Raw genomic sequence first — 16,486 nt, forward strand, 5'->3', positions numbered from 1 at the left:
AACCGTGTCGCCCGTCAGTCGGAACACCTCGACTGTTCTCGTTTGACGACGGATTAGAGGAGTTGAGGTATTCCGGTTGCAAAGTAAACTTGTCTAGAGCAGGTAGACTTCACCATTATACACCATGGCGTCCTTTACTCTCACCTGTGCCCTGATGTTGATTAGCGTCCAGCTGCATTATACAGGTGAGAAACTTATGTTATGGTTATGTTTGATTACTTGTTTGTATTTTGGGGACTGGTTCGCGGATGCTTGTGAAACGGGGTGTGGCAGAGACTACGACTGCCATGACCTGTTCTCTGAACGGTTTAATGCAGGCGACGTCGGCTTGTTGTTGGAGTGAGACTGGCTCTCGGGTTTGTCAGCCACGAGTATACGATAAATCAGAACACTAGTGTGTTAATGTGGAAAGATAACCTTTAATCCATCTGACCACAGAGATTATAAGATAATACGTGATTCAGAATGATAAAATATTTTCTCTATATTTTACCGATTGATAACACCTCATCTCTTAATGATGCATAGCGATAACACCGAAGACTATGCGAATTATCGCATTTCTATGTACTCTCCTATGGAGGAATAAAAGTGTATATATGTCATACAGACCCGTGAAGATCCGGGTTAGAATTAATCTTCAGTAACTCATGCTTGTCGTAAGAGGCGACTAACGGGATCGGGTGGTAAGGCTCGCTGGCTTGGTTGACACATGTCATCGTATCCCAGTTGCGTAGATGGATGCTCATGTTGTTGACCACTGGATTGTCTGGTCCAGACTCGATTATTTACAGACCGCCGCCATATAGCTGGAATATTGCTGAGTGTGGCGTAAAACTAAACTCACTCACTCACTCATTACAGACCAAGGTACTCACATGCTGGTGCTGACCATATCGATAGAGTGAGTGAGTGAGTGAGTTGGGTTTTACTCCTCTTTTCCGTATCGATAGAACGATAACAACTTACGCCTTTGTTATATAGAACGACGTTACCTGGTCCCTATATTATACAGGAGCATAACACACACTAGCTATGTTACACAGAACAATCACACCTGGTGATTATGTTAAAATGGCTAATAATACCTGATCACTATGGCATCTCAAATTGAAACATCAGGAAGATCCACAAAGCGTTCGTAGCACTACGACATTCGTAAGCCTATGATAAACTATATAGTTACGATAGCTCGTAACATTACGAATTATTTGTTGAATCGTTACCACGTCAATGTGTTGATTAAATTGACGGGTGTGTATACTAATATTCTCGTTTTCTCGTTATATACGGATATACCCGTTCTATCGTTATACAGCCTCTGTATACAGATATACCTGTTCTATCGTTATATACAGATATACCCGTTCTCTCGTTATACACAGATGTACATGTTCTATCGTTCTATACAGATATACCCGTTCTCTCGTTATATACAGATGTACATGTTCTATCGTTCTATACAGATATACCCGTTCTCTCGTTATATACAGATGTACATGTTCTATCGTTATATACAGATATACCCGTTCTCTCGTTATACACAGATGTACATGTTCTATCGTTCTATACAGATATACCCGTTCTCTCGTTATACACAGATGTACATGTTCTATTGTTATTTACAGATATACTCGTTCTCTCGTTATACACAGATATACATGTTATATACAGATATACATGTTCTATTGTTATATACAGATATACTCGTTCTCTCGTTATACACAGATATACATGTTATACACAGATATACATGTTATATACAGATATACACGTTCTATCGTTATATACAGATATACTCGTTCTCTCGTTATACACAGATATATACATGTTATATACAGATATACATGTTCTATTGTTATATACAGATATACTCGTTCTCTCGTTATACACAGATACGCATGTTATATACCGATATACATGTTCTATCGCTATATACCGATATACATCTTCTATTGTTATATACAGATATACCCGTTCTCTCGTTATACACAGATATACATGTTATATACAGATATACATGTTCCATCGTTATATACAGATAAACTCGTTCTATCGTTATATACAGATATACTCGTTCTCTCGTTATACACAGATACGCATGTTATATACAGATATACATGTTCTATCGCTATATACCGATATACATGTTCAATCGTTATATACAGATATATACCCGTTCTCTCGTTATACACAGATATACATGTTATATACAGATATACATGTTCTATCGTTATATACAGATATACTCGTTCTATCGTTATATACAGATATACTCGTTCTCTCGTTATACACAGATATACATGTTATACACAGATATACATGTTATATACAGATATACATGTTCTATCGTTATATACAGATATACTCGTTCTCTCGTTATACACAGATATACATGTTATATACAGATATACATGTTCTATCGTTATATACAGATATACTCGTTCTCTCGTTATACACAGATATACATGTTATATACAGATATACATGTTCTATCGTTATATACAGATATACTCGTTCTCTCGTTATACACAGATATACATGTTATGTACAGATATACATGTTCTATCGTTACATACAGATATACTCGTTCTCTCGTTATACACAGATATACATGTTATACACAGATATACATGTTATATACAGATATACATTTCTATCGTTATATACAGATATACTCGTTCTCTCGTTATACACAGATATACATGTTATATACAGATATACATGTTCTATCGTTATATACAGATATACTCGTTCTCTCGTTATACACAGATATACATGTTATATACAGATATACATGTTCTATCGTTATATACAGATATACTCGTTCTCTCGTTATACACAGATATACATGTTATATACAGATATACATGTTCTATCGTTATATACAGATATACTCGTTCTCTCGCTATATACAGATATACTCGTTCTCTCGCTATATACAGATATACCCGTTCTCTCGCTATATACAGATATACTCGTTCTCTCGTTATACATATATAGATGTTCTATTGTTATATACATATATACTCGTTCTCTCGGTATACACAGATATACTCGTTTCTCGTTATATACAGATATACCCGGGGCGGTGGGGTAGCCTAGTGGTTAAAGCGTTGGCTCGTCACGCCGAAGACCCGGGTTCGATTCCCCACATGGGCACAATGTGTTAAGCCCATTTCTGGTGTCCCCCGCCGTGATATTGCTGGAATATTGCTAAAAGCGGCGTAAAACTAAACTCAGTCAGTCAGTCAGTATACCCGTTCTCTCGTTATATACAGATATACTCGTTCTCTCGTTATACACAGATATACATGTTATATACAGATATACATGTTCCATTGTTATATACAGATATACTCGTTCCCTCGGTATATACAGATATACTCGTTTTCTCGTTATATACAGATATACTCGTTTTCTCTTTATATACAGATATACATGTTCTATCGTTATATACGGATATACTCGTTTTTTGTCTTTATATACAGATATACATGTTCTCTTGTTATATACAGATATATCTGTTCTCTCGTTATATACAGATATACCCGTTCTCTCGTTATATACAGATATACCCGTTTTATCGTTATGTACAGATATACTCGTTCTCGTTGTACAGCCCATGTTCTCTCGTTATACATAATTGACAGCTTTCAGAGGAGCAGAGCTGTTGTATGTAGCCGAGGCTTTCTGGTTCACACGCATGCCGACGTGACATGACAGTTAGTCATGTCACAAATTGTTCGCAGTTACGCAGTCAGTGCCTTGTGTACTAGGCACTGTGTTCTTGAGATCGTGTATTGTGTATTGGGCATTGTGTACCGTGCGCTGGTAATTGGGTACTGTGTACTCGGTATGTGTATTTCGGCACTGGGTATTATGCTAGTGTGTTATGTCGATTTGCTATGGTACTATGGTACTGTGGATTTGATCATGTGTCCTGGATATTCCTATTGTACGCTGGGTATTGTGTAAAGGTATTTTGTGGAATCAAAAGATACATCCTACCACTATGGTTGCTGAGAAAGGTCAAAGGTCTGAGAGAGGTCGTCCTGAGAAAGCGAAAAGCGATAAAGCGGACAATCGCCTTCCCCTCTCCTTCTGTCGCCTTTTCATCTCTTTACTATTTTGCATTCTCGTCTCTTGCAATCGCTTTCTCGTCTTGTGTTATTGCATCCTCGTCTTGTGTTATTGCTTTCTCGACGTGTGTTTTTGCTTTCTCGTCTCTTGCTCTCGCTTTCTCATCTTGTATCATTGCTTTTTCGTATCTTGATCTCACCTTAATCGTCTTGTGTTATCGCTTTCTCGTCTCTTGTTCTCACCTTCTCGTCTTGTGTTATTGCTTTCTCGTCTTGTGTCATTGCTTTCCCATCTTCTGTTATTGCTTTCTCGTCTCTTGATCTCACCTTCTCGTCTTGTGTTATTGCTTTCTCGTCTTGTTTTATTGCTTTCTCACCTTGTGTTATTGCGTTCTGGTCGTGTGTTATTGTTGTCTCGTCTGTCTCTTGCTATCCGGGGTAGAATAGGTCTTCAGCAACCCATGTGCTTGCCATAAAAAGGCGACTATCTTGTCGTAAGAGGCGACTAACGGGATCGGGTGGTCAGTTTCGCTGACTTGGTTGACACATGTCATCGGTTCCCAGTTGCGCAGATCGATGCTCATGCTGTTGATCACTGGATTGTCTGGTCCAGACTCGATTATTTACAGACCGCCGCCATATAGCTGGAATATTGCTGAGTGCGGCGTAAAACTAAACTCACTCACTCACTCACTCTTGCTATCACTTCTCATCTTGTGTCATTGCTTTTGCGTCTCTTGATCTCACCTTATCGTCTTGTGTTATCGCTTTCTCGTTTCTTGATCTCACCTTCTCGTCTTGTGTTATTGCTTTCTCGTCTTGTGTTATTGCTTTCTCATCGTGTGTTATCGCTTTCTCGTCTTGTGTTATTGCTTTCTCGTCTTGTGTCTTTTCTTTTTCGTCTCTTGATCTCACCTTCTCGCCTTGTGTTATTGCTTTCTCGTGGTGTGTTATTGCTTTCTCGTCTTGTGTCATTATTTTTTCGTCTCTTTATCTCGCCTTCTCACCTTGTGTTATTGCTTTCTCGTCTCTTGATCTCACCTTCTCGTTTTGTGTTATTGCTTTCTCGTCATGTTTCATTGCTTTCTCGTCGTCTCTTGATCTCACCATCACGTTTTGTGTATTTCTTACAAGTCTCTTGATCTCGCTTTTTCGTCTCTTGAGCTGGCTTTCTCGCGGCTGCTACTGAAGTCGACAAAAGCAATGCCCCACCTCAGCCTCCATACAAGTGTGTATATACACTCAGTCAGGCTGTCGGTCACGCTGTCAAAACGTGACTGTTCCTTGATCTTGTCCTGCCTTGCGAAAGCCGGGTCACGGATGTGTAACATGAACGTTGCCCGTGGGGATTCGGGGTCACAACTGTATGTCGTAACCGGTTGCTCAATACGCCGGGTCGTCATACAGTCACGTCGTTGCGTGTCGTTGTACTTTCAGGTCGTGGTGCCTCGAACTGGCTTTCAATCAGAGGTTGTGATGATGTAGATTTAGTTATGTAATACTCACTTCCCTTCATAGCCTTCATCGCCTCAGAATTAATAGGGTACAAGGAATTTGTTCTTACCCATTATTTCCATTAGAAATCTTTTGTGGGACACTCTGAACTAACATGTCCTGGAACATCCAGGGGAGACAAGCATTGGGGTACTGGGGACCTATTGTGTCCTGGATCACCCAGAGGGGACAAGCATTGGGGTGACTGGGGACCTATTGTGTCCTGGATCACCCAGAGGGGACAAGAATTGGGGTACTGGGGACCTATTGTGTCCTGGATCACCCAGGGGAGACAAGCATTGGGGTACCGGGGACCTATTGTGTCCTGGATCACCCAGAGGGTACAAGCATTGGGGTACTGGGGACCTATTGTGTCCTGGATCACCCAGGGGAGACAAGCATTGGGGTACTGGGGACCTATTGTGTCCTGGATCGCCCAGGGGAGACAAGCATTGGGGTACCGGGGACCTACTGTGTCCTGGATCACCCAGGGGAGACAAGCATTGGGGTACCAGGGACCTATTGTGTCCTGGATCACCCCGGGGAACAAGCATTGGGGCACTAGGCACGTATTGTGTCCTGGAACACCCAAGGGAGATAAGCATTAATGCTCTATTCTCCCAGGGGAGACAAGAATTGGGTATTGGGGACCTAATCTGTCCAAGAACACGCAAACATTGTTGCTATCACGGCCTTCGCTGTGGACATTGTTGCCTTAATTAACAATCCCCTTTCCCAAAGTCACAAGAACAAGACCGTGTTAAAAATCATAACAGTTCGCCCCCTTCACCGGGGAGTTCAATAATCCACCGGGTCTTACTACAGTGTATTGACACCTGAACCCCAGCACGTCGCACATTATGTGGATCCCTGCCCCCATACCAACAACACACACATCGCAACTACCTTGATGTCACATTTCATGCATGAATGAACATACCTGGTCGGGGCGCTTTGATGAACATGTAGCTCCTGGTACATGTATAATGACGTGACACCAACATCTATGTGTATAGCTGCGGGGCATTGTCCTCGGATCGTTGGCCATTTGTGTCCCCTTGCACAGATTCCTGAGTTCGAACAGGCATTATTATTATTACTATAATTAATATTTAAAGATTAAAATGAGTGAGTGGGTGAGATTAGTTTTACGCCGCTTGGAGCAATATTCCCGAAATATCACGGGGGACACCAGAAATGAGCGTCACACATTGTACCCATGTTGGGAAATGAACCCGGGTCTTTGGCGTGACGAGCGAACACTTTAACCACAAGGCTACCCCCACCCAGTTTTATCCTTTGAGGATGCCTGTTCAGCTCTGCTGCATAAATCAGGCTTACAATGAGACAGAGGCATATATGATCAGTATCCCGTGTCAAATCCGAGTCAAACATGCATGACCTCTCAGTATAGACAAACATTAAACCTGTGGAGTTGTTTTCATGTTTATATAAGGACCTCTCCGGAAGGTTGTATGTAGCGAACAGACAGAGGTAGGTTTCATCGAGGCTATATCGCCGACACATTGAATGATATAAGCCATGCTACCCATATAAGGTGTTATAAACTATATCCTGGACACATGACCTGATATTAGCTATGATACCAAATATATGATAGGTTATAAAATACCTCCCGGCCACGCGGTATGTTATAAATAAAATCTCCTACACATTGGATGTTATCTACTATATCTCCTACACATTTGATGTTATATACTATATATCCGCTCACAAATGGTCTGATTTAAAATATACCACCAAATACGGTTATGTTATAAACACAAACTATATATCTCCCAACACATGGTATGTTATAACCAAATATGTGGTAGGTTATAAAATACACCCCGACCACGTGGTATGTTATAAACTATGTCTCCTACACATTGGATGTTATATACTTATACTGTATGTCCGCTCACACATGGTCTGATATAAAATATACCACCAATACGTGGAATGTTATAACTATAACTATATATCTCCCAACACATGGTACATGTATGTTGTAAACTATATCTCCCAACACGTGGTATGCCATGTACTACTATTTATTCACCACATTGCGTGTTACAAACTGTATCTACCAACATATGGTATGCCATGAACTATATCATGGTATGAAAAAAATGCTCATCACATTGCGTGATATGAACTACACCATCCAAACACCATGCTATTAATTATATATCACCCGCGAAATAGTATGTTGAAGACTATAGCCCTCTGTTTACGGACAGGATGCCTGTATAAGTGGGTACCCGGTAGATATATAAGAATCTCATCCGAGCGTGTTTTGCTATCAAATATATCACCACAAGTTGATAAAGTTACAAATATCCGAGGCTTTTTACTTTTATCAACGAGTGTTGATATATTTGATATCAGGAGACACGAGGATGAGATTCTATTTATCATCAAAAATCACCATTAGTTTTCAATGAAAACTGTACGTCTCTGAACACGGTGCTGTCATTAGACTTGAAGTGCAGCGATGTCATAGCATTGTGACGTCATCAGGTATTTGACGTCATAGCATTGTGAGTCATGTATTTGATGACGCCAGGGCTTTGTACAAATCTACTGTCAAAACGATATGTGCTTTGAGATATCGTTGGATCTCACACAAGCAATATCTCCTGTGGAACACAGTTTTGGATGATGAATCCTGATGTCAACACACCTCAGTCAGGTGTTAACAGTGACCTCCTATACCTCATAAACATTCAGTGAAAACATTTACACAACTAACACACACCGTCACATCCTACCCACAAACACACAATCAAATCTGAACTTGCAGGCTTCATTGAATCCTTCTGGGAGACTAAAACCTCGATATACTTGAAGAAGTATAAAGAGCTGGTCCTAGTTTAACACAGAGGATAAAAGCTGAACCGGTTACCCCAGATGAGATCTATGTATAGGGGTGCTGTGTCAATGGGACAGTCACGGTTGGCCACCTCAGTCGCCATTGTGTATGATGCGTGCTTGTGTGGCTCTACAATGCTGGGCGAGACGTGCTGAAAATGTTTCTATTTTTGAGCTAAGTCGCTATGACGAAACCGTATAGAATCACAGTGACATTGCATTTTTTAGATTCATGGTATCAGTTGCACGCACCTTGAGGTCGTCGTACACATTGCTGTTGTACACACGCCATATTTCTTGTGTGTACCTGATAGTTGTTGTACACACGTGATGCTGCTTCTATACAACTGATGATTGTTGTACACACGTGATGTTTCTTGTGTACAACTGATGTTTGTTGTACACACGTGATGTTTCTTGTGTACAACTGATGTTTGAGTGAGTGAGTGAGTGAGTTTTACGCCGCACTCAGCAATATTCCAGCTATATGGCGTGATGTTTGTTGTACACACGTGTTATATCTTGCGTACAACTGACGTTTGTTGTAAAAATTCACTCAGCGTAATACGTTTCAAAATTACATATTTGAAGTACGTTCAATACGTCAGTATCGCATCAGCATACGTTTTCCACACAAAACATGTTCTACATACGGGAGTACGTCTGTTCGTACTGACATGTGCTTTTGCATCGTGATCGTTCGTTGTGCTCTGCGGCGTAGGGACGTAGCCTCCTCCATGGACAGCAACGGCTGACAATGACATCCCCACCAGTTTAAGGAGGAGCAGCGCTTCACAATGCGTCACCCTATCTAGATACTAGGACACACAGTCACGTCACATGTCACGCTGCATGTGTCACATTATGCAAAGCTTATGACCAAAAAAAACCCATAGTGCAACTGGAAGTCGTATGTATTATATAAAAAGCACAGACATGGTCACGCTGTTACGTTGCATGTCACAATATAGTTTACCTAGTGTGTTATAAAACATTTTAATCAAAGTAAGTGTTGCAACTTTATTGTGATATATGTTACCAGGCGTTGTATTGAGAATTGCATCCCTCCTGCAACAGTGTTGATAACAAGTAGTGACACTATGATACACGTCATCAGGTGTTTGATAGAGAATATTGCATCTCTTCTCTAACAGTGTTGATAACAAGTAGTGACACGAGGATGCACGTCATCAGTCATGGGATTGGATAGAGAATATTGCATCTCTTCTCCAACAGTGTTGATAACAAGTAGTGACACTAGGATGCACGTCATCACATGTTGGATAGAGAATATTGCATCTCTTCTCTTACAGTGTTGATAACAAGTAGTGACACTAGGGTGCACGTCATCAGGTGTTGGATAGAGAATATATTGCATATGTACCACAATTGCACCTATATTGCAACAGTGTTTGCACTGGTATGCACGTCATCAGGTGTTATATGGAGAATATTGCATATTCACCGCAACATTGTTGACATTAAATGGTAACACTGGTATGCACGTCACTATTTCAGGGTATTGTAACATTGTTGAGATTATGCAGTGACTGTTGCAATAGAATACAGCACCTCCACTTCACCGTTACTGATATCTAGTCAGAGGAATTGCGTTCTACCCACCAGGTGTCGGTATAGGGAATATCGTGTATCAGCCCCAGCTCATAACGCTTCTTTTATGTCTCATAAACCGGCTATAACCTCTTCAATACATGCACACCCATGTCTGCCGCGTGGTAATTCTGCCTGTACACTGCCATTGTGTAAACAACTCTGTGTGATTCAACCTGTGACAACAGTAACAGCTCCAACTTTGTAGGGCACGGATCATGTATCATAGCAACAACGTCATAGAAACCAGCGCTGTATACGTGAAGTCATTGCTGGTTATCGGACTTGGCAGTGTCGTTAAAAAAATATATATATACTGAGGGAAACAAATAAGGGAACACCACTTCATCACAGTGTTCCGGTGTGTATGTTTAGGCAGCCAATGATACAGCTCTTGGGAAAAAAAACTGGAAAGAATACAGGAACGTTTGTTCCTTATCGTGTTCCGTTAGTTGTTTTCCTCAGTATATGTAAATATAAGTAAACAAACACAAAGAAAGGTATACGATTACTTTTTATTATCTCTATCATCTCAAATAGCCTTAAATATATATACTGCAATGTATATCGTAACCAAACAACCAAGACTATATCTGAAATACCATAAAATATCTCTAATGTTATACCAAAACCAAAACTAACCCGAATTTAAACCTAGAGCGAATTAATAATTGCCTAGATCGATGCTCTTGCTGTAGATCATTGGATTATTTGATCCAGACTTGATTATTAACAGACCACCGCCCAAAAACAGGAATATTGCTGAACGAGGCGTTAAATAACCTCCCATAACCCCTACAGCTTATAACAACAAAGCTCATGGTCCAGTGCACTGCTAATTTCCTGCCTGTTACCTATTTCATACAAATGGACCAGCCCAAACACTTTGCAATTGAGAGAATGATTTTAATAAGCAATAAACCTAACTTAGAGTTTGAGAGAATGTTTTTTTATGGATGATAACAAAAATATTTTAACATTAATCGACTTCATTAAATATCATACCTGGGTTATGGTCTGTAGGGGTTATGGTCTGTAGGGGTTATGGGATGTAGGGGTACTGGGCTGTAGGGGTACTGGGCTGTAGGGGTTATGGGCTGTAGGGGTACTGGGCTGTAGCGGTTATGGGCTGTAGGGGTTATGGGCTGTAGGGGTTATGGGCTGTAGGGGTTATGGGCTGTAGGGGTTATGGGATGTAGGGGTACTGGGCTGTAGGGGTTATGGGCTGTAGGGGTTTGGGGAGACAACTCAAAGAAACAGGTTTATTCTCATTCTGCCTACGTATATCTCATTGTGCCTACGTATATCTCATTGTGCCTACACACATAATAAAAGTGTAGACAGAATGAGAGGACACCAAGAAACAAACGACAAACTTTGATTGAAGGAAATGATGGTTGATGTTCTTAACAATAATTTCATCTTGCAGACGCAGCATGTACACCAGTGAACCTCACAGCAACAGAAACACAGCAGTCTATAGGGTCTCCCAACTTCCCACAGCGTTATGGAAGGTAAATCCTTTATATTGCCCAAATATCCTAGATCATTATAGAAGGTAAGGAAAGAGTTCCTTCTGTTCCCCCAACCCTAAACCTAACTCTAAACCTAACCCTAACTTACATTTTGAGCTTTTAGTCATTTTTGTGAGTTCTCTAGTAATTGTTGTATTTAGATTTGTTAATAAATTTAGTATATATTAATTTATAGATATTATTTGGGATGGGGGAACGGGAGGAACTCTTACCAAAGTGAATCCTTAATATTACCCAACTACCCAGAGCATTACGGAAGGCAAATCCTGTAACCTGTCCTACTTAGATCGTTTTGGAATGAAACTTAATTTTTTTTCTTCAACGACCGTTGAAGAAGGCAAATCCCACACATTGTCTTATTACCCAAAGCGTGACCTAGCTTTGTGGTAGGTGATTAATGATACTTTTTCGGGACGAGAAATCCTTTATACTAATGGTAAATACTTTGTTTTGTCAAAACAACCCGGAGCGTTATTGAAGAAGGTAAACCATTTGATATTTGAGGCAGTGTGTGAAATAACCCTAAAATCAAGCCAGACATCAGCCCCAAATGGATTTAACCAGACCAAACAATCCAAAGAAAATAATTCAACTTTTAGTTACAATGAATGATTCAATGAACTTGAGATTTGTTTTTTGTCTAACAGTCTATTCACAACAGTCATTTTTAACAAAATCCGACTCCTAGTTTGCAGAACTCCACGCATCGATGAGTGTCGCTGTTTCAGTGATAATATTTTTAATTTTTTTTATTTTATTTTTATTTATTTATTTATTTATTTATTTATTTATTTATTTATTTATTTATTTATTTATTTATTTATTTATTTATTTATTTATTTATTTATTTATTTATTTATTTAAATTTATTTATTTTATTTTATTATTTTTATTTTTTTCATGTTTTTATTCCCAGAATTATGTTTACAGACTTTACCTCAGTAGTACAGTACAGTATAGGTAGCTTCTTAGAATGCAAGTACAGTGTTTCTTTGATCTCATTGTCAAATAACATGCTGTTCACATATGTAAAAAACGGTCAAAAACTAAGCATGTATATGAAGTGTTAAATGTTTACAGATTTTACCTCGGTAGTACACAGTACAGTACAAATAGTTTCATTGTACACAAGTACAGTGTTTCAGTGATAATATGTCAGCGCAGTACTTTGAGTTTGTTATACGACAGTTCAATGTTCAAACAGTAAATGCGAACTAATGTCAAGTCTAAACCTAACGCTCAATTTGAAGACCCGTGAAGGTCCGGGTTAAAATTAACCTTCAGCAACCCAAACCAAATCTACAGACACCCCAAGCGTATGATCTCTGTAACTGTTTAAGTATACTGTAGCTTCAAAATATTGATGACCCGTGAAGATCTGGCTTAGAATATTGATCTTCATTAACCCATGCTTGTCGTAAGAGGCGACTAACGGGATTGGGTGGTCAGGCTCACTGTCTTGGTTGATACATGTCATCGGTTCCCAGTTGCGTTGATCGATGCTCATGCTGTTGGTCACTGGATTGTCTGGTCCAGACTCGATTATTTACAGACCTCCGCTATATAGCTGGAATATTGCTGAGTGCGACGTAAAACTAAACTCACTCACTCACTCAATTTGAAAAATAGATTTTAAGATATGGTGAATTTACTCAGATGTATGGATCATGTCCTCTAATTTTTTTACCAGATAATCGGGCTGGCAAGCTGTAATTTTAGACCATCCGTCAGAAATCTAGCCCGTCATACAGCGGTGTGAGGTATCTAAAATGTTCCACACTCCCCTGTCGAGAGAGACAGTTAATATGTAGCTCTCACGTTTAAATTCTATTTTTGAAACATATTTTTTTTCAGTAATGAAACCTGTTCATGGACAATAACCGCTTCAACTGCTAACCAGGTAGTTCACGTCATGAGCGTAGACGTGGACCTCCACGACGACGGATCCTGCTCGGACAAGATCATGTTTTATGATGGTATGAGATTTGGTGCAGAGTGAGTGAGTGAGCGGGTTGATGGATGGATTAGTGAGTGTGAGTGGTTTGGTGGGTAGATTAAAGGGTTTGTGAGTGACTGATTGGATTGGTTAAAAGACGAGAGAGTTTGAGAATGAGTGAGTGGATTGGTGGGTCGATTAAAGAGTTTGTGAGTGAGTGAATTGATGGGTGAGTGAGTGGGTGACTTGGTGAGTTATTGCCTGATTGGTGAGGTTGCGCTCCACTATAACCAAGCAGTGTGGCGGCAACATGTAAATATCCGAATTGGCACCAGAATACCCAGTGTGAGGATTAGTTCGAACCCAGAATACCAACGGGTGAAAAGGACAAGACATGTGAGCTGCCATTAATGTAGGTCTGTGTTCAATTAATGGACTCTATTTTAAAGGCCAGAGCACAACTGCTACAGTACTTAAGACCACGTGTGGCGAGCAGAAGGTGATGTTGCAGTCGACAGGGGTGACAATGTACATCCTCTTCACTTCGGACGGCATGCGGGAGGACAAGGGCTTCTACCTGAAGATATGGTCAGCACCACAGTGTAAGTAGCTTGGTATGTGAGTGAGTGAGTGAATTTAGTTTTACGCCGCACTCAGCAATATTCCAACTATATGATAATATCATTTTATTATTTGCATAGTTTCCGCATTGTGGTGATTAAAGTGAATTATTTTGTGGGCTAGTAACTTTCAGGCATAGCAAGCCGGACTGGCTTGCAAAATTTGGAAACTATTCAATCAATCAAACTTTTTGTTCAGTAGAATAGCCACATGGCCTAGAGTACAGTTATCTGAAGTATAGATAATCAATATATATAATCACGTGAAGGATCTTAAACGAAAAACATGTTGCAGCAATATTGTAACGGATTTAAGGGAATTTACATTATTTTTAGTTTAGCGGGTTTGTCATTTTATACATATTCTTAATTTGATATGGACATGGCAACTTCATTCGTAAACTGGAATACTTTGAACAAGCGAACAAGACATGAAATTCATTCCCAAAGCTGTAATCATTACAATTTGTACAAATATTATTACCATTTTCATCATTTTTACTCTTCCTTGCAATATTTACTTTAAAATCGTGTAGAGATATTCTAAATTTACATAGTACTCGTCGGAGGTTTTATCTTCAACATGCTTTATATAGAATTCTGGCTGTAGAGGGGATGTATCTAAAGTCTTGAAATGAGCTAGATATGCTGAGTTTGAGGCAGTGTTCCATGTTTGAGCACGTTCCTTCAGTTGATAAATAAAACTATTTTCATTTGGAAACTATTTCGCACATTACAAGGACCTAAAATATGTATGCCTTAATTAGCATGGAAATGCTAATTCTAACCAGTAAAGAAAATGTTCAATCTGTTTGGACTCAAATGTAAGTATCTGAATCAATTTCAAGTGAATTTGTGCATGCTCAAAGCGCTACGACATTATTACTAGAAGGTTAATGGCCCCCGGGTCCACATTCACTGTTGGGTGAACAGAGGTAATGTTTTAACAAACTAACCTAGGGTGAGACCACATGTGTCACGTGTGCTTCGTTGTGGAGGAGGACTGAAGTCCTTGAAACTCTCAGGAGTCTAACTGCCAAACACGACACCCATCCAAGAACTCTCTGTGACCAACGTTGCTTCAACTTGGCGTCCCGGACGAAGCAGGGTATCCTTGTTAAACTGAGGGGTACCAACTGAGGTATATCTGAGGGGTATGCTATAAGGCTTAACTGTAACAATGACTCACATGCACACATGTACGCATGCACACAAGCATGCACACACGCACATATACACATAAATACACACGTAGACACGCACGGCACACACCAACATATACACATACACACACGCAACACAAATACACATACTCTCTCACAAACCCATACCAACAATCTGGAACTTGACGTTAAACTTCACCTCACCTAACCTGACATCACCCTCACCTCACCTCACGCCACCCAGCCTCACCTCACACCACACCTCACCCACAGGGGCGTGTCACGCTAAGAAACAGCGTTAGAAAGACATATAGGTATATAGACCCTTCCCTAGTACTATATAAAAGGATTTTACTAGGGTAGGGTCTATGTACCTATATGTCTTTCTAACGCTGCTTCTAAGCGTGACACGCCCCTGTGACCTCACCTCAGGCCACGCAGCCTCACCTCACCTCACACACACCTCTCCTCACCTCACCTCAAGCCACCCAGCCTCACCTCACCTCACACTCACCTCAACTCACTTCACGCCACCCAGCCTCACCTCACCTCACAGTCCCCTCACACTCACCTCACACTCACCTCACGCCACCCAGCCTCACCTCACCTCACCTCACACTCACCTCACCCCATCCCACCTCCACCCTCACGTGCACCTCACCTCACCCTCACCCTTCTTCCCACCCAGCCTCACCCTTACCCCACCTCACCCCACCTCTTCCACCTCACCCTCACCTCACCACACCCAGCCTCACCTCACCTCATCTCAACTCAACTCACCCTGCCTCGCCTTGTTTATCCTCACCTCACCTCAAATCAACTCAACTTTTTTAATATTCACATATATCTTATATATATATATATATATATATATATATATATATATATATCTCATATGGTTTCAGACGCGACGGACTGCTCACAAACTACCATCAGTGTTGGCACCAATCCAGTGTTTCTACCCATGCCTCCAATGAACGGCAACATGTGAGTAGATTATTGCCCTACTGAACCCTCATGGTTGGTTGATTGGTTGTTGTTTAACGGTGCTCAGCAATATTCGACCTATATGGCGGCAGTCTGTAAATAATCGAGTCTGGACCAGACAATCCAGTGACCAACATCATGAGCATCGATCTACGCAGTTGGGATAAGATGACATGTGTCAACC

The 16,486-nt window shown here is 40.5% G+C and overlaps 1 protein-coding gene across 1 annotated transcript in view; it reads left to right on the plus strand.

The window, feature by feature from the left end:
* The window catches only part of LOC124263617 (cubilin-like), a 49,173-nt gene continuing 32,687 nt past the window's right edge, over nt 1-16,486 (plus strand). The window contains exons 1-5 of the mRNA XM_046698267.1: nt 1-185; nt 11,491-11,575; nt 13,451-13,572; nt 13,982-14,134; nt 16,221-16,302. Of these exons, the coding sequence (XP_046554223.1) occupies nt 125-185; nt 11,491-11,575; nt 13,451-13,572; nt 13,982-14,134; nt 16,221-16,302 (503 nt within the window). The 5' untranslated portion in view covers nt 1-124. The remainder of the gene's footprint in view (nt 186-11,490; nt 11,576-13,450; nt 13,573-13,981; nt 14,135-16,220; nt 16,303-16,486) is intronic.

Source organism: Haliotis rubra, unplaced genomic scaffold (genome assembly GCF_003918875.1).
Source record: "Haliotis rubra isolate DU_JTF1 unplaced genomic scaffold, ASM391887v1 Scf89, whole genome shotgun sequence".
Classification (NCBI taxonomy): Eukaryota; Metazoa; Mollusca; class Gastropoda; order Lepetellida; family Haliotidae; genus Haliotis; species Haliotis rubra.